The sequence below is a fragment of the Branchiostoma floridae genome, chromosome 11, assembly GCF_000003815.2.
Source record: "Branchiostoma floridae strain S238N-H82 chromosome 11, Bfl_VNyyK, whole genome shotgun sequence".
Classification (NCBI taxonomy): domain Eukaryota; kingdom Metazoa; phylum Chordata; class Leptocardii; order Amphioxiformes; family Branchiostomatidae; genus Branchiostoma; species Branchiostoma floridae.
The window spans coordinates 5,099,501-5,119,895 of NC_049989.1; the positions used below are offsets into that span (position 1 = coordinate 5,099,501).

The 20,395-nt window shown below is 43.8% G+C and overlaps 2 protein-coding genes across 2 annotated transcripts in view; both read left to right on the forward strand.

Annotated features, from left to right (window-relative positions):
- Positions 1-4,170, forward strand: part of LOC118426440 — a gene marked incomplete in the record, with an annotated part of 32,036 nt that extends 27,866 nt beyond the window's left edge. The window contains 5 exon segments of the mRNA XM_035835819.1: positions 1-250; positions 1,232-1,465; positions 1,824-1,900; positions 2,298-2,441; positions 2,801-4,170. Coding sequence (XP_035691712.1) covers positions 1-250; positions 1,232-1,465; positions 1,824-1,900; positions 2,298-2,438 — 702 coding nt within the window.
- A 3,205-nt stretch (positions 4,171-7,375) lies between these two features.
- Positions 7,376-20,186, forward strand: LOC118426153. The gene is made up of 8 exons (XM_035835415.1): positions 7,376-7,414; positions 7,660-8,187; positions 8,601-8,738; positions 8,954-9,055; positions 9,463-17,995; positions 18,277-18,417; positions 18,876-19,012; positions 19,341-20,186. The coding sequence occupies exons 1-8, from the start codon at positions 7,376-7,378 to the stop codon at positions 19,431-19,433; spliced, it is 9,711 nt and encodes a 3,236-aa protein (XP_035691308.1). The 3' UTR covers positions 19,434-20,186.
- Positions 20,187-20,395: the final 209 nt, after the last annotated feature.

A 20,395-nucleotide genomic window follows, 5' to 3' on the forward strand; every position in this document is an offset into this window, starting at 1 on the left:
GCCATGAGCGACGAACCACAATACTCGTCTGCTCCGCCATTGCAAGCATTCCAAGGGTATCACCAGCCCTATGATGGCGCGTATGGAGACAGCCGCCAGTACAGAAGGCAGGGGTCAACAGACAGCAGCACCTCTGGACGTGTCAAACGGAGGGCACCGCAGCCCCCAGCTCAGAGGACAACTAGCCCTGTACAGCATGTGTACACGTCACCACCTCCCTCACGGCCAGCTACTTCACCAGTGTTCCAAGGTTGGTCGAATATCTAAATCGTAGGTTCGAATGCAAAGCAGATGTTTCTCCCAAATCCACATGCAATAACAACATCAGTGCAAATTCAGAAGGCCTGTTTTCAGCACTAGCAATAGTATTGGAATTCTACTTTGAATTTTTAAAAAAAGTACCTTCATTGATGAGTTTACTCCTCCATTGACGATTTCATTTTGCAATTTGGAGACAATGCAATACTAGATCCCTTGTTATAGATGAATGTTCAATATGTCATACTGGCACATAGGCTAATGGCACTTTTAACAACTTGTTTCAGGTGATCCAACTGATTGCCCGGGATGATCTCCAATTTGATTTGAAACCTTCTGATACAAATTTCGTAGTTGCAGACGTAGTTGCATTGACATACGAGGATTGAAAAAAAAATATTAAAGGAAGCGTATCTATATTAGCGTAAATATGAAAAAAATGAAATTTTACATGAAACGTACGGAATTAAAATACTAAATATAATACAGAATTGAAGGAATATGAGTTTTTAAGTTGAGGCTTTTTTATGTCGGTTTTCTCGGAAAACATGCCTACAGCACATAATGAAATGAGCCAAGATGGAAATGAAAATCATATTCCTCTATGATGGCATATGCTGTCATCCATACACTGGAAGTAATATTTGGCAACGTAGTTTAGTCTAAAGTTAGATTAGTCAACGTGTCTATCTCCCCTCTGGTTCCTCCATTATTTGTGAACTAATTGTTGTTTCCCTAATAACAGTTGTGATTTCATTTACTCAAGGCTGATTTTATAATCAATACATCTTACATCTCAAACCACTAACATGGTTTGATAGTGGTTTTCTGAGATATGACACAGCGGTCACATATCTCTGTTTTATGTTTTCCAATTTAACATTTCTGTTCAATAATAACATTGAGGCTACAACACTTGTCTTTATATTAACCAGTTGTTTAACGCTTCTTTCTCCTTTCTCATTGCTGTTAGAACCCGCTTCTGCGCATGCTTTCCATGTCCAATCATTGCAAAACGGCTACGTCACCCCGTCAGCTCGCCCCCTCTCCCCTCCCCATGGCTCCAGATCCCCATCCATACCCCCTCACCCCAAAGGCCCCGCTCCCCAGCCCCCAGCGACGCTTTCCCCGCCCCCAGGTACTGCAGACACCACTGTACCAAAGGCGGCCATGGTCAACGGGAGGCAGTCTCCATTAGAACTATTCAGTAAGTACCACCTTTTATGCCATCCTAACAACTTTGACAGAACTGTATCAAAGTGTGAGGGATCAGAAGACTTTCATGGTGGAGTCATGGAGGACAGCATGACGGTTTATTCAAACCATGTGTGCATTTCTAAACTAGCTTTGACGAAGAATCACGCTCTTTGAGTCTTTTTCAAACGTTGAGACTGTAAAGCGGCATACATGTGTATTCCTTATATTTACACTTTTATCATGCTGCTGCGCGGATTGGAGAGATTGCTTTGTTTCATGCCAGTGAAGACATGCACAGCCTTCTTAACAGTTTTGCACCCTCAACAATCTAATTAACACATTCTCTCTGTCCTTGTGAATACCCACAGACGGGAATGACTACGTGGACCTTCGTGACAGCGAGGTCAGCTCAGTATCATCCTATGGAAGTCAGAAAGGAGCTAAGGTAGTCTATCAATTTCACGAACAGGACGAGTAGTAGCCAGCCTGTATTTTGGAAGTAATGAGGTAGTCACCACACATTTTATCTTCACGAGTAACGTCAGAGTAACATATTATTAAGACAACGTTAGAGTAACATATCATTAAGACAACGATCCAAAAACAAATGTTTTCTGTGATAAAATTCTATTCGGAACTAAATAAATGTGATATATAATCGAGTCTATTCACCAAATCACAGTGTGTCATGCATGTTTATGAAGTGGAGCGAAGAGCTGAAATTGGAAACTTTGCGTCGAACATTTACAGTAGAAGGAAATAAGAGTTTCAGACGTACACAACAATTTATCATCAAAACAAACACCTACATAATTGCTCACCTTTCTTTCCCAACTTTTTAGGTAAAGAGGTCTTCGAAGGGATATTTCCCCATCTTCCGAAGGTCCAGTAGTAAGGAAAGCTTCGGGAAGCGTCCCAGTGTCCTAGAGGACAGGTCTCCAACTGAACAGCCCAAGAGGAGGAGGTCAAAGATACAGATATAAAACGTAAAATGAAGCTTAAATCATCTAATGATAGATGAGAACAAATTCAGCACAATCATGCCGTACGAATTTCTATATGAGCATAAAGCATAAATGTCACCATACTCAAGTAGATAGCTCATTTTCCATCCCGTAAAGAGACATACTTGTATCCGTCTATGATCATGTAGAGAGTAGTGAAACTAATACACCATCACAACTACATCTTAATCCCTGCTAAAGGCATGGATACAGAAAAAAAAACTTACTGCTGCTGTGTGCTGTCTCTTGTTAATCAATAATCAAAACCAAAGCTTTTATCGAGCTGTGTTTGAATCTCATCCCAAACATCTCCACTTACACCCGGTATTTCTGTTTTCTAGGGAGAGAAGAGTGGAAGGAGGACTTGTCTGGAGGATGCAGAATAGAAGATGCAGTAAGAGAGTTTGGTAGCGACGTGGCAATATTATTTAGTTACATTCATAGTAACAATAGACGGGGGGGGGGTGAAAATGAATGATAATATATTGAAGCCCCACCAAGTACAATATGATCTGTAACAAAAACTAACGTGTAAATACTTACTGAGGAGCTGGGATATAGAACTTAACTAACTACATGTCAATGTTTTTACTGGGTTAGCTATATAAAGTAAAAGGGGATTTAATTGTATAACATGTAAACTTCTTTACACCACACAACTGTGTATGGACTTCAAACATTATATGGCTAATGACAGTAGATTTAACACGGCAAAGATACTCTATGTTTTATGAATGTGCGTGCTGATGTTGAGATCCCTAAGCCGTGTTCAGTTTGATACTATAAGGAGTGCTACTTGTATAGGCAACAGAAACTGGTAGGGTTTGTGGCAATTACTTTTTGTCATCATAAAACAAAACAAAAAACAACATTTAGTGATATGTACATGTATTCCTCGGTGACTGGATATCACATTTTTGTAATCGCATTATATACTAACATAATGTAAATGAAAGTTATACTGTAGGTAGCCTCTAGCTGGGTATGCTGTCAGTAGTTCCCATCATCTCAATAGCGGTTTGTAACTGTTATCAAGGAAGCTCAGTATATTTTGTTCCGTTCTTTCAAACCATTGTAGTGCCCAGTGTCAGATAGGGCGGCACGTTTCCTTGCAGTTGCAGTAGCAGAGTGTATATTTTAGGGAGAGGGGATGCTAGCCTGAAACGTACTCGAGGCGTCTTCAAAGATTGACAAAGGTTACTTCGTATCCCGAGAAAATGTAGACCCGTAGCGTAGTAACTAAAACATGAACTGTCATATCCACATCCACTGGGTATTTAGTTATAATTACTTCAGTACCGTAGGTTCATCTTCTATCTCATTACTGTCGTAATCGTTATTCTAGCAAAAACAACACTGACATATGGAATTTTCGTATTCATGGTTGCTCTAATTGAAACCTGTATATGTTTGTAGTCTAGGTTTCACTATATCATGGGTAATTGCATGCATGGGGCATTACGGTACTTTTATATCCTGCACTTGGTGTCAAACCTAGCATATACAGAGTATACCTCATAATTATAACTTGACTTATATGTCAGGTTTCTATCTATTGTATGATATGGCTTGTTATAATTAGTCATGAACAAGAAGATAACAAGAAGATACAAGTAATTTAACCAATTGTGCAACCTTACGGTACAACCATACGGTGAGACATTGTAACTATATTCTGCAGGGTTGTATTCTAATATAACAATTGACCTATTTTGATGTGTCATTATTTGCTATGTTGTTTCGTCTAATTCTCTATTGTCTTTTGACACATACTTGCCTTCGACAAAACGTGTTGTTTATAACTGTTACATAGCAAATCAAGTAGGTAACGATGTTGAGAAGATGCACGCTAATTCCATTATTCTACTCAGTGTCCTTCAAATTAAAAAAAAAAGAATGTGTTTATCGCCCATCGGCATCAAATCATGTTCCTCTTTCGGTTGCACAGGGAACTGGCAATTCGACACGTTATCCTCCAACAAACAACATAAACATTTTAAAACGTAACTAGACTAGAAGTGACAGCTTCAACTATCAAAATGCCCCTTTCTGGCTTACTGCAGCCAGTACACACGTGTAACGTTTGCACTCTGTTGTTGTTAGGTCATCAACGTTGTCTCTAAAATCTGTAAGCCGTCAACGCCCATGTTGGGTGTAGCCCACTGGGTGTAACCATTTCTAGGTCCCCAAAAGCCTAAAGCACAACACAGACACATTCTGTAGTTGTTTGTGTCGACTTAAAGGTCTTACTGACAAGGACGCGGCCTTCCGCCGTTCCTTTGTAACGATCATTTGGTTCGTGAAACGCCAGGCATAATTTTGAAGTCTTTTGTTCTGTCATAACTGAAGTGGTGAGTACGAGCTGGTAGTCATCAAGACTTCATGATTGTTCACAAGTGAGTGACGCGATTTAACCAGGTACTTTTGAACTCTAGGGCGTACCTAGCTCTCCAACCAATCAGATCCTACCGAAGTTGTCTTTAGTTCCAGGTGAGTTGGTGATGATAATAAGTCAAGTGATTCCCAGGTTACTCAGAGGTTTGGAATATTCAAATGAGCCGGTTGAACTGGCTCACGGTGAACTAGAGTCTTTATTGTCCGCCATTTTATCGTAGTCGCGTAGCGTATGGTGGCGTCTCTCAACATGCTCGGAAGCACGGTGCAGTCTTCTGACCTTTTCCGTCGATGGCTCTGACAGTCTGTCATTGAATAACCTGGTGAGTTCATATCTTTTCTTATTCAGTACATGCAAGACCTGCGCCTTTAAGCCAGTACTCAGTCAGTACCTGCGCCTTTAAGCTTGTGATGGGTCTAAACACATGGGGGTATACACTCCTATTTTGTCGCCTCTCAACTACGGTTTGTCCCTGCAGCCGTAGAGTCCCGTCAGCACCTAACATCGTATTCTATTGTGTCTTGCGTGTCTTGAATGTGTGCCTTGAAAACGCAGGCGATTCTCCTGTCATACATTGTAACAGAAACAATAGTGAAATGATTCAAGGCTGATTTGATTCGTTCGAATCATCTGAATGGATCATTCAAAACACTGAGCATTACCAGTATACTAGTATTTAGCAAAGTTGCAGACTCGACTGTTCTGTGTATATCTGAGACAAATTATTCTTTGTACCTGTATATAGACATACCGTTCATAGATATCATCATAGCCTAGGTGATAACACAGATTCCAGTTACAGTTACCGAGCAAACAAAGGTCTCTAGCAAAGCCTAGGATACAGATATCGTGTAACAATTCCGCTTCTTCATAACACCTGTCCTGGTCTGTCTCGCAAACTTCCTCTTATGACAAAACTTCCACCTTTAACTTCCTTTATATAATTTTCTATTACATATGTGCTATCAAACAGCTATAACAAATTTTCTAGGTTTAATAAGTTTGAAATATACATTTGTTTACCAAGTAAGGTAATGTATTTTTGTCATGTCGCTTGCTACCGGATCGGGAAAGGTAGCTTGCTACCGGGACAAACCACATGCAAGGGGTGTGTCGGTCAGGGAAGGGGAGGGGAGGTAAATATCCAAAATATCACGCAGAAATGTTTATTTTACAAGCGCCAATGAAGTTTAGATTATATCCTTCACTATGACTGGTCAACCCCAATGGCTTCTTTGTAAAAGTGGTGACATGTACGATACATCATCCTCGTCGTATCTCGACTAACTGTTATGTTGTATTCTGGTCGCTCCCTAGGCCTTGGATTAGAATCCGGACAATAGCTAGTTGTTCGGGTGGATAAAATCAGAGGATGTGCACTTATCCCACAGGCGTGGTCACATACCTAACGTGTGGCTTCTGACCTCTACTAGATAACGTGTTTACAGCTTTGTATGAGAATCGGCTTTTGACAATGATAAGGGTTCAATGGCTTCCTGCACGTACTGCTCACCTTTCCATGGTGACTCATACACTAACATGTCATATGTCATTACCAACTGTATACAATAATATTGTGCATTGGGAGCGAAGGATAACATATATCTCCTTGGTATTGTGGCCCATCTTATCAGAAATAGTGTCGCATGTTTCAAACATGACGATTTTTTTGTCCCGATTGCAGTCTGTCCGGGAGAAACTTCTCTTTTAGTGGGATCTTCGTAGTTCTTCCTATCTATTGTATTTGACAATCTCACACATGCTAAGGTTGTTGTTTTGGCCTATATCGTGCTAGCAAGATTGAAATCGAGCTATCTCATGTGTAGAATGCAATGTAAAGCCGGGGGCTTAGTGCTTGGTACAAGCTTACATTCCTGACAACATTACAACAATAGGGTCGGTCTATAATCAGTACATCCGTGTCTATGGTACAAGTCCGTTTTGGTGTCGTCCATATCGCCCGTGACTCACCGGCAAAGATCGCTCCATATATGGCATGGTAGTAAGTTGTCATGGGCAGGACTGGGTTGTCATTTTCTACGGCATTCACTCAGTGGAATCGAGAGTGGTGATGTATCTTTTAGCAATGGACTGCCTGCTTGTGGTAATAGTTACTTCATTACTTCAATCAGTATCGTCTCGTCCTCTCTCCTCTGCTCTCTCATCTGTGTTGTATGATGACGGTGTGTGTGTCTGTGTGAGTCTGTATGTATCTGTGTTTTTGTGTGCTCTGAAAGAGGTCGATATCGGGGGTAGAGGGGCGGGTGGGTGCTGTCTGCCTCATTCACTTTTATACTCGCCATTTTATGTCAATATTTCCAGCACAATTAACTTTTTCGAACCTTGCAAAATCTATACGCAGTGTGTTTGGTCTTGTTTTTACAATCGTAAGTTCCTATGTATAAAGAAACAGTTTAATTAATGTAATCTTGGCATAATGTCTCCCTAATAAGGCCATAGAATTAATCATGCTGATGTGTTTCCCTGTTCCACACTACAGACGTGAGAAGAAGACATCAAGATGTGGCAGGACAATGACGATCTTCGTATAGAACAACATGTGAGTCAGATTTCCTTTCTACCTTTTAATTGATTACAGATATTCGATATCAGAGTGGCAAAATGTCAAGTATGTTAAATATTTATTATGTAAGACTAATGCTATTGACGGATGGTATTATGATTGTGAATATGCTTGAATACCACTGGTTGGAAGAGAAACTATTAAAACTTACAAAGCATACATGTTGACTTCAACTGTACAATGCCAAACGTAATTATTTTCCCTGGTAATGTTTATCACAGAAAACCAAGGATGGGGTTCAGTCCACGGTCCAAGGGTGGATGAACGACGACAGCCCACTGATCGACTTTGGGGACAAACCACTGGTCGACTTTGGCAATGGACCAATGACCGACTTCGGCCAGAAACCACTGACCGACTTCGGTGATAGGCCTCTGGCCGATTTTGGCCAAAGACCGCTGACGGACTTCGGCCAAAGACCACTGACCGACTTCGGCGATCGCGACAGACCTCTGGCCGATTTTGGCCAAAGACCGCTGACGGACTTCGGCCAAAGACCACTGACCGACTTCGGCGACAGACCTCTGGCCGATTTTGGCCAAAGACCACTGACGGACTTCGGCCAAAGACCACTGACCGACATCGGCGACAGACCTCTGGTCGATTTTGGCCAAAGACCACTGACGGACGGCCAAAGACCACTGACCGACATCGGCGACAGATCGCTGACCAATGGCGGCAGCCGCTACACCATGGATGGCAAAAAGATAGTCCATGAGGAAGAATGGTTCTACAAAGATGGGCGATGGGTGAGTAACATAACATATTGAAGTTCATAATTGAAACGTCGACCTGCTGATCATAGTGCATTTGTATTTCTCTACCTGGAGGAAGGAACCGCTATCAGAGATTGCTGGAGCCTTTGTTGATACAACAATGTTTGACATACACTTCGCTTACATGTACAACGAAATATTTCAGAAGTTGCTATACAAGGGAGCTAACCACTGGATGTATGGTATCAGATATAGTCCAGTTTCATATTAAACTAAGTGTGCATGTATATAATAATGGGGGTAATATGTAATGTGTTTATTTTTTGTTATTTGCATTCATCGAACAACTTGTCAAGGTTGATAAGACTGTGAGAGTTAGAAAATAGTTGTTATTGCCTGGGGTCTCATTTGAATCCTGCCTTGAACTATCATACTTTTAACTGCAGCTAAGAATCTGGATATACGAGGACGAGATCATTGAAGTGGAGGACATCAGAGCCCGTCTGGAGGTGGAGGCGTACGCCAGGTCACGGACTGTGATGAGAGAAGTCGTGAAGGAAGAAGTGGTTAAAGAGGAAGTCGAGGTACGTAGTTTGTCCATGTTGAACTGTTGCAGCTGAATGCAATGGGTTCCTCTTTGGACACGAAAAAAATATCTTAAGAAGGTGGGAGTAATCTGAAAGTATTTTCATTGAACGCAAATGGATGTTGTGTACAAATGTTGTTGAAATTTTTACAGAGGGTAAAGAAAACAGGTGCTGATGTGTGGTACCATAAGTTGTATTTATTTACCCAACAGGAACAGATTAAGGGCCCAGGCATGAGGATCACCATCAGAGGACCGTTCAAGGTCAGACAGAGAATTCCTCCGGCAGTCAAGTGGAAGAAGAAAGTACAGGAGGTATGGACTTTGTTTCTGTGCTATAATGATATGAATAGAAGACGCAGTAACGTGGGACTGCATGGCTTGTCATTTATGTAATACAATATGAAATGTGACACCAATGAACAATAATCATTATACTATCCTCTAACGTCTTTATTTAGCATTCTGCTATTAGGGGTTTTGCATCCAAGCTGTGTTTTGTTTTGACTCGGAAATCTACAAAGACATCAGATTGTTGACCCGCTTGTCCCTTGACCGATGTAAGTTGTGAGGGCGCTATGCCCATAATGTCAAAGTATAAATAATGTATAGCATGTTTGACTAAAGTACAATGGTAATTCCCTCTTGTGCTGTAATGTCATAATGTTGGGTCTTGTAACTTGGCGAAGGAGAGTTCTGTTTAATGCCATCTATCCCTGTAGGTTAAGAAAATATCGCGAGTGTTGGAGGCAATGGAGGAGACAGATTCGGGCGTTGAGACCACACCAACACACGAGGTCAGGAAACTAAAACAGATCATCTATGGCGTTGGGGAGGAATACATGGGAGTACGCCCGGAGGTACCGGGGGTTCAGCTGTACCAAGCGAAACTAGTATCATCAGGTCATGACGAGATACACATGGCAAAGATAGAGACGGTGACGTCTGAAGATCCATCCTTCCTTCAAGGCATTCTGAGGAGCGACTACATACCGATGGAGGAAACTAAAGACCTGGACCAAAACATAGACTATCAGCGCGAATTTGGCCAGTATGTAGAAGTAGAGCGTAGCAGAGCAGAGCAGTCAATCTCTAGAAGTGAGGATCCGACTTACAACAGAGTTACAGAAGAGGAGTCAAGAACGTCACTAGAGGAGGTAAGTGATGTTATCCCTGGCATAGTCTACACAAAGCCATGCTACGAATCAATGAGACAGGACAAGTTTGACGCAAATGCAAGACAAGTACTGAGCGAAAGTCCGGTGTACTTGGAAGCAACGCAGATGGAGACAGTGGTTCCCGTAGAAAGTGCATCTGAAGACTTCAACATTCCAAGCACAGATTACTCCACTGTGGAGTACGACGTCGTTACACAACAGCGGTTTCAGACAAAGGAGAAGTTTATGACGAGCGAGGCGGCAGAGTACCACAAGGGAGTGGAAGGAAGCATCTTTCTATCAACAGAAGAAATCAAGACATCAGGAAACCTGGAGAGCTTCGAATACGAGAACCTGTACCCCAAGAACATTGACGTCACAGTCAACAAGGCCGCAAAGGTGACAGTAAGAAGCTTGGACCCGACATACCATAAAGCTGATGTTGGAGAAATCAAGCAATCCTTCAATGAGCGGACTGACCTGATCCCGGGTTATGAGTATGAAAAGTCCTCCCACGAAACGCTAACCGTGGAACAAAATAAAGCGTCTTTCGATATCGTTACCAGCGAAACGCCACAATTCCTTGAAGCAATGGAGATGGAAACGGTGACTCCTGTAGAAACTGTATATGAAGATAAAAACCTCCCTGACCTTAGGTACTCCACATTGGAATACGACATGGTGACACAGCAGCGTTTTCAGCCAAAGGAACAACACACCACGAGTCAGGAACCAACCTACAACAAGGCAGTTGAAGCGAAGACGTTCGTAACGTCAGAGGAGATCGATGACACACTGGAGGGCTTCGAATATCTTAACGTAACGCCCACGAACTTAGACGTCATTAGCGACAGGGCCGTGGGGACAACTTTCAGGAGTATGGAGCCGACATACCATAAACATGTGGTGGAAGAGATGAGGGAATCACTTCATCAAGTGAAAGAGAAGGTCCCAAGCATAGAGTACAAAGTACCCTCATACAAAGAAGTAGACGTGGACGTCAATAAAGCTTTCACGACCATGGTGACGACTGTAGCTCCACGATATTTGGAAGCAGTTGAAGGAATGGCCATCCAACCAATAGTGGAGGCTGGGGCAGCTGTGGAGTGGTCGATAATTGTTTTCGTTGAGCCACAATACACGGTCGTTGCATCAGACCAGTACAAGGCAAACCAGACATTCACCAAGACGCAGGACCCAACATTTCACAAGGGGATTGAAAGGAGTTTATTTGCCTCCGCCGAGAATGTTAAAGAATTCTTTGATACATTCGAGTACCACAATCTGAATTCCGAATACTTAGATGTGCAGAAGAACAGGACAACAGAAACAAGAATAAAAAGTGAAGACCCAAGTTACAAAAAAGCTGAAGAAAAAACAGCCAAGATTTCCCTCGATGAGCTAGAAGGAGTTGTCCCTCGTATTGTTTTTGAGAGACCTTGCTATATTCAAACGAAAAAAGAGGTCCACGAGGCTTTTGCTGGTGTAATTCCAAGTGAATCCCCATGCTTTTACAAAGCAGAGGAAGGGGAGGTAAGATTGCGGTTGGTTTCTGAATCTAACGTTTCTGGGCTTTCGCCCATAACATGGCACCAGGCAGCGGAAACAAAAACAGATCAACAAGTATTCAAGACAAAGTCTTCCATGGTCAACACACAGATAGAATATCACAAAGGAAAAGTGGAGAAAGCATACCTTACCTTGGAGGAAGTCAAGCCTAACATTGAAAAACTAGACTTCTTGAAAGCAGCGACAGAACTCACCAAGAAGCTCGACACAACGAGGGTTCATGCCACTAAAGAGAGGAGCGAAAACCCGCAGTACCTACAGGTAACAGAAGGCAAAGTAGACCTGAAAATTGTTCGAGAGACAATCTTCAAACTTTCTCCAATCAATTGGCACCAAGCGGCGCAAGGAACAGCCGACCAATCCAGTTTCAGAGCAAAATCAGACAAAGTCAAGACTGAAATAGAATACAACAAGGTGAAGGAAACAGAAATACAGCTTCCAGTGGAGGAGACAGACGACAACGTGAAGAAGATAAAGTACTCAAAAGCTGCAGTAGAACTAACAAATCAGTTGCCAGTATCACAGGCATTGACATCTAAGGAAAGGAGTCAACTTCCAATGTATTTGGAGGCGAAGGAGAGCAAGTTAGAGCTACAGCTGTTACCAAGGACCAGTCTAAAGAAAATGTCTCCATTAGAGTTCGAGAAACTTCAAACAACAGACATCAAAAAGGCACCCTTCCATATGGTGAAGAAAGAGTCAGTGTCCGTTGGCGTTCCAATACATCGTGTTACGGAAAACAAGGTTGAGGATACGTCAGAGAAAATCAGTGGTAAAATCAAAGGTCTGGAGTACGAACATGCAAGCTGTGAAGCGGTCAAGCAGGACGTTCTCAAGCACCACACAGACACAACTTTTACCTCCGACGCGACGTATCTCCACGAGGAGACAGACACGGCAACACTTGAGGTCGAAAAGGTTGAGTCTGAAATAGCAGCGATAGGATATAAACAGGCAGAGGCGATAAACATCCCAAAGGTTCCAGAACACATGGTGAAGGAAGAGACAGTTTCTGTTGGTGTGCCAATACATCGTGTCACCGAAAACAGGACTGAGAATAAGTCAGAGCAAATCAGTGGCACCATTGAAAGTCTGCAGTACGACCATGCAAATTATGAAGAACTCATGCAGGAAGTACAAAAACACGACACAAGCACGGCCTTCTCCTCTGACGCAAAGTACCATCAAGCGGAATCGGACACAACAACACTTGACGAGGAACGTGTTGAATCTACATTACCTGCGTTCGCCTACAAGCAGTTAGAAATAACAAGTATCCCAATGATTCCCAACCACATGGTGAAAGAGGAGGCAGTGTTCGCTAATGTACCCGTACATCGTGCTACAGAAGCCGACTTTAAGATCGAGCCAGAAGAAGTCGGTACAGTCAAGATACAGGTATATGAAAAGGCAACCAAGGAAGAGGTGAACCAGGAGATTTTGGAACACCACACAGATTTGTCGTCCTCCTCTGATGCAGAGTACCATCACGCGGGATTGGATCAGGTCACACTTGAGGAAGAAACGGCTGGACCTGCCATCGAGCCGTATGAGCTTGACGCCTGCACCCCGTCTACAGTGGCCGTACAACAGTACATGGCAAACACAGAGGAGACTCATGCCGCTGCACCAAAATTCCTCCACGCTGTGCAAAATGAGATGCTGACACCTTCCGAACAGACCAGGAAAGGCGCACCGCCCATTCCATGGGACAAGGCAGATGTCGATCAGATCAGTGTGGAGGTTCAAAAAACCGAGGCAACACTTTCGAAGTCATCTTGTCCTCGATACGAAGCAGCTGAAAGAGGAATGGAACTAGAAATTGAGGAAGTAAGAAACATAAAAGATGTTGACTACGAAACTGGAGAACAAATCCCGGTAGACCAGGTGCTTTTTACACCGATGTCAGAGAAGACAGAATCAGCCGAAGCAGAATACCTACATGCAGATGTAGCAAAGGAAGAAGTTTCTGCGGAAAGTACAGAAACGTTTGATGGTTTCACAGCGCAGGAGCCAAAGTACATGCTGATAGAACGAACTGAACGTAAAGTGGAGAACGTTGCCCTCCAGAAGACAGAAAGCCCGCAATATCACAAGGGAGGGCAAAACTCAGAGACCATCGATGTTTTCCAAATTGATGGAGAGTTTGAAGCCCTTCAATATGACTCACCTGTGTTCAATGCTATCCCCAACGAACCCACTCCAAATGTGGAAGTTGGACTACAGAAGGCTTCTGTCAACCTGATCACTCCAACAGAGGACAAGATTGATCTTGAGCTCGACAAGACGAACGAAGGAGTTGAACCATTCGTTGTGGAGAGAGCGACGATAGATGTGGAGCCATTACAAGAGATATCCAGTCCTTTGTACGTGTCCCAACAGGACGCAATACTTAATCCCCTCCCGATCCACGAAGCGCAGGAAGAGGAGGCACCCAATTGGGAGACAGGAGAGGAAACGATGTTTGAGGAGATGAATCTGACAAAGGCCAAACCATCAGTAGCTCTTGGACAGTTATGTAAGGCAGATAAAAGACAACCAAAGGTGCAACTTGCCCCGGAGCCAGCTCCAGTCATAGCAAGTGAGGTCAGCCAAGTTCAACGATCCATTGAACCTCCTCCAAGACGCAGGTTCCGTTTGAAAGAAAAGGTACTAGATCAGCCATTGGAGGAGACTGAAGAGATACCCCAAGTAGTGCAAAATACAGTCGAGGCTAAATTGGTGCCGAAAGAAAAACATGAAACTGTCATCAGCAGCCAGATACGGACATACCTCATGGATATCAAGTTTGCAAAAGAACAGGATGAAGAGATAGAGCTAGGTGAACTCGAGGAGTTACTTGCATATATCATGAATAACGCAAACGAAGACATGGAAGAATTGATAACATTTGGCAAGGTGGAAGTTGTAGACCAGAAGGTGGCCAAATTGGACCTTCCCAAGTTGGAATTCCATGAAGAAGAGCAGCAATTTACCGCTCCAGATCTTAATCTTGCTCCAGTTTCTCGAGCTCTCCTCAAACAGCCTGTCGAAAATACTGTGAAAGATGTTGACACGGATACCGTCTATGAAATCCCAGACACCGCATATGAACAAAAGGAGGGAGATACCGTATTTCAAGACACAGTGCACACGGCAGAAGAAAATGTCGTTGACATTCACAAAGCCCCAATGATATACTACGGAGAAGAGAATGTCTCCAATGTTGAAACCGGGGAGTTTGAAGTGTTTGCAGAGCCTTTCAAATCTTCAGCAATAATGGGCGAGGAAGAAGCGCTAGAGCTATGGAAAGCTTTGGTTGAAGAGTCCATTCTCAATATGCACACGTTGGAAGCAGAGGAGGGCAAAGTTGAGGAGGTCGGATTGGAGATCATCTCTGACATTGCTCCAATGTCTCCGGAAGAAGCAAAGGAGTTCAAGCTGCCAGAGGAACTCTACCTTGAAGCTGAGCATCATTCCTTGAAGAGTTTGGCCCCTCTTTATCAGTCGGAAGAGGGTGTTATCGAGCTAAAAGAACAGACTGTTACTACTATACCTCCGAAGCTGCCTGGAGAAAGTGCACAGATCATTGCAGTGCCAACACAACGACTCGAAAATGTGACGTCATCTACGGCAGAGGTCATGAAAGCGCAACACTTTGGGGATGAAGGAGTCATAGAGGCCAGAGAAGAATACATCTACATTATTCCACCTTTTGAGGAAGATGATGCAGAAATGAGTACGTTGCCTATCCCCGAGATGAGCCAAGCTTATTCCGTTGCCTCTAGAACCGAATTGTCACCGGAAGAGCACAGTATCTATCTGAAGGAACAATATGTCAACACCATTGCGCCTGAGTCGGTTTCTGATACGGCAAACACGTCCACTCTTCCTCATCTACAGATGGACCAGGCACACATTGGGTCTTCCAGAATGGAACGGTTCCCTGAAGAACATTCTCTGGATGTCAAGGAACAATATGTTGGCACCATCGCGCCTGAGTCGGTTTCTGACACGGCAAACACGTCCACACTGCCTCATCTACAGATGGACCAGGCACATGTTGGGTCCTCTAGGATGGAGCGATTCCCGGAAGAACATTCTCTGGATATCAAGGAACAATATGTTGGCACCATTCCTCCGGCTTCGACTAGTGACACTGCAAACCTATCTTCACTCCCACACTTGGAGATGAGTCGTGCTCAGGCGCAAGCCTACAGGATTCAGTTGCTGGCCAGAGAAGACACTGATGACTTTGATGACCACAGTGTTCACGGACTGGCATCTGATGAGACTGACAAGGCACGGGAATCAAACCTCCCTCATCTGGAAATGGACCGTGCCAGAATCGAATCCTACAGGGTCCAACAACTAGCCAGGGAAGACATAGACGACTTTGATGACCACAGTGTTTACGGATTGGAATCGAATGCTTCTGATAGGGCATATGAATCAAATCTTCCTCATCTGGAAATGGAACGTGCTAGAGTCCAATCCTACAGGGTCCACCAACTAGCCAGGGAAGACAGGGATGACTTCCAGGAACACACCGTGGGTTCCTTTGAATCACATGATACGTACAGAGCAAGAGAGTCCGATCTCCCTCATCAGAGAATGGACCGCGCTCGCGCCGACACTTACAGGGTCCATCAGCTGGCACAGGAAAACGTCATCGCCGCCAGAGAGCAACAGGTCTACGTCATAAAGCCATCTTCATCCGAAAGAGCACGATCATCTTCCTTACCATATTTGCGATTAGACAGAGCTCGTGCAGAGTCCTATCGCATCCAACAGCTAGGCAGAGAGCAAGTAATCGGCACCAGAGAGCAGTACGTTAGCACCATTCAGCCGTCATCATCAGCACATGCAAGGTCGACAACCCTCCCTTCTGAACGCTATCGGTATGTTATCCCTGCCCCGCAAAGGCAACCCCCAACCTTGGTAAGAGTGAGAGATGTTAGATGGCAGCCGCTTCTTGTGCATGCTGCACCGATCCGGGATCTGCACCAAGATCGCGTTATAGCTGTCCACGGGGTGCGGGCAGGTTATACAAAGAAAATGAAAACGGATATACTAGAAGCACCAGCGGTGGAAACTGAAGTTATCGATGTCATCCCACCGCTTCCATCAGACGCTGCCATGATGGGTCGTATTCCTGACGATGTTGTACAGAAGGTACAAGTCCAAAGTGTGGAGAGTTACCAAGCACCCATCGAGAGGGTCGTCGGGGAAAGAGTAGAAATCGCCTCTGTCATCCCCCCACTTCCACCTGGCATCTTCCAGCAGAGCGACTCCCCAGTTGATGTCTTCCGAAAGACTCACGCGCAGCATGTTTACAGTCACGGGGTGGTCGAAAGACAAGAAACTATCCCTACAAATCTGCCAGCAGCGCAGTTGCCTCCGCTACAACACCGGACGTCTGTGTGGCGACTGGTTCCATCGGGAAGTCCATCCTCTCCCATTTCTCCGGTAGAACAGATGGCACCTAGGCAACACGTGGTCACTTCTGATGACTTCCACAGAACAGACTCCTCAACCCTACACAGTAACTGGGTACCAGCCGAAATACAGGTTGTAGGGGAGCTGGACTCACTCATGCAACAAGGAATCATCAGGTATAACCCTCTCAGCAAAGGGGTTGAAGATGACGTGGATGCTCATCGATACAACGATGTCTTCACGGGCAAAGACAACAGCGGACAGAGGCCACAAGCTTGGACTGTCTATCGGCCTCCCACGGCTCAGCAGTCTGGCAATGTCAAAGTCGGGAACATCCCTAGAGTTGGATATCCGACTAGGCAGTGGCCCTCAACACAGTCGTTGGTCTCGGAAACGGCGGCAGATAGAGGTGAGGATGACTTCGACTACGACAAAATCATCAAGATGACCACCGGAGGAAAACATGAACTGGGCGAACATGGCGAACCAAGGTCTGGCTGGTCAACTGTGTCAGTAGAAGGCAGCGAGCTCAGCCCCGTACCACCGCCAGAACCTCGTATGTTCTTCAAAACGGTTCCCAGCAGCCAAGAGTCAATTTACGTAGAGCAACATCGAGCAGGAATGGTACAAGAGACACATATGTCACAGCAATACCAACAGCCAAGAATGGTCCGACAATCGTCACACCAGTCACAAGTACAACACGGACCGCAAGAAAGAAGCAACAGACCGCCATTTGCCTTTGACTTCGGTCGCCTGGTTCACTGGACGGTTGGTCGGCAGAACAAGATCCAGCAACTCCAACCAGAGCGGGGTGCCGTACCGCAACATCTTGTGCCGTTCGACTTTGACAAAGCCACGACGTGGACCGTATCAGAGAAATCCCGTGACGGCAGGACCAGCGAGGAGAAGACGTACGTCAGCGTAGGCGTACCGGTCCGGGTGAGAAACAACTATTTCATCAACGATACCAACGATCGTCAACAGACGTCACAAACTCATCAGTCCGCACCACCGACAAGGGATGTCCACCCGAGAAAGATAGCTGAAAATCTGCATTGGACGCCTGCAGATGGTAGAGGCCGACAATCATCACTTAATTCTTACCAAGGTACGTTTCATTTTGTTTTGTATCAAGCAATCGTGCATGTTGCGGAACTCTACATATGTTAACTGCATCACACAACTGTGTCTCAGCTGTAAACGTTGTTGAATATTTGAGAATGTTTTCATAGGCATCGTCTGTCTGCATCTCTCAGCTCAAACATATCGCAGTTGTCCTTCCTTCGTTTCTTACTTTATCCATCCATTAATTGAATAATTAATTAATTCATCCGTTCGTTCATCCGTTCGTTGATTCATTCATACATTGCTTTATTCCTCTATATTTAGTCCATGCAGGTCAGCAGCGTGAGTCGCAACAATACGCACCGCCTCCCCCGGCTTACCCGGGCAGCCCGTCCCCGGGTACCGACGCTTCAGCTCCCGGGAGACGGTCATCTCAGCGTGACTCTCAGGATCCCTTCTCGTTAGGTGAGTTTATATGAACACTTTACCACACGAGCAGTTCATATGAATACTTTGCCACACTAGCACATGTTCATTGCTAGTAGTACTGTTCAGCGCATCTGTAGGAACGACATTACAACAGCTACACTGCTCAGTCTGTACTAACCGTTCGAAACCCGGTTCGTCAGCAGAATATGTCATATCATTGACCCATATTTTATTTATATTCTCATATGAATATATGACGCTATGTGAGTGTTGAAAATTGTACTAGACGTGCAATTTGTCAGCATCTGCTAATTAGTGATACAGAGGCTATATCTAGAAAGTAAAGATGTTACTTGATTTGATGGGGTTCTATTGTTTGTTTCTTATTTGACTTGGTCGTTCTATTATTGTACGTCCCATTTTTACTTTACTCTGAAGACAGACAGTAATATGACTTTTCGTGTGTTGCAAACGCGACTTGATGCCGTTTTCAGGCTACCTTGAAAAACGGAGGCGGTCCAGCCAGGCCAGCTCCATCAGTGACCGGTGGCTGAACCGGACCGGGCAAAACGACTCGGACGACGATGACAACGCGTCTCTGCACTCGTGGTCCAGTTACGATAGTTCACAGGTAGGTGGGAATGGTGCCGGTGTATGTCATTTTACAGATGAACAGCACATTAGATCAGCAACAATATCCTCCTATCAAAATCAAAGGACGCAACTCTTTCAGAAAGATATGGGTCGTCTGGAAGCCTTCGACCAGAAGGAAATAGCCTTGCTAATGTACATAGAACGGTTACGTGTGTATACAGTATGAAATAAGTTGGTTTCCTTTGAACACAGACAGTCTATACTTTTACATGGGGAGTTTTTTTTTACTTTTTATATTGTTAGATATTTTGATATTAACAATCGATTTTAACAGATATTTTGCCTTGTTGCTTTTTACCACTCAGGTGAGAAAACTGGACCCCAGTCGACTCAAAATGTTCGAGAAGTACAAAGCCAAGAAGAGAGCAAAGCGACATCTGGAAAATGGACATGTCTGATGAGCAAGACGCACAAGGCAGATGTTTGTACATGTACAGTACAGTACATAAGATAGTCTTTGGGAGGGATAGTCTAACAGAGATTAGTTTATTTTGTTTGCCTTAGAATGGTAATAATAGACGTACAGGCGACTTAGAATCGACTCAATGTGCATGAATACTAACAAATGCACTACTTGATGATAATAGAACACGTTACATTCTGTATTCTCAAGCTTTGTTAGTCGATTGTAAGGTAGTTCAGCGCTGAGTACTGATCATGGTACATTTTGAAGAAACAGCAACATACCAAATGAGTCAATGTACAAAACTTATTAACGTTACGTTACTTTTAGTTTACAATCAAATATCTAATGTCTGTATAGTTGGCATCCTTGTCTCTTCAGTAAAACCTATAGCTACACAGACCTTGTCCTTTTAGTTTTGATATCTGGGCAGTTGTATCCAGTAAGGGTTTCGGGATTTGTGAATATAGATTTATATTTTCACCACTAGCATAAATAAAACAGTCTATTTTGCTCAATATTTTATCATGTTTGCTATGTGTATGTTACATATCAAAGTATGCGAATAGCTTTCTTATGTAGATCAAGCTGTTGAAAATACGAATAGAACAGCCAGTCTATTTGTTGACTTACATACTGCTGGACAAAGATGTAGAGATTTCTAGAAATCTGACATCAATGCTTTGGGGCATCTCGTACTGAACGCGTTGCAGCGCAATTTTTATCAATAAAGTGTCGATGATTATGTGTCAATGTCTCTAGCTAGTTCACTAATGTAGTATTGTTGCTAGTATTTTTAACCACCTGTCTATTCAAGTTGGCTGGTCTACGAGTTACACGAAACCGAAGTACTTGTACATGTAAATTGCAATAATGAACCAACCAACATACACACAGAAAAAAACTAAATAGAAGCGTTGAATAGATTTGCGATACATCATTATGATTTACATAAAA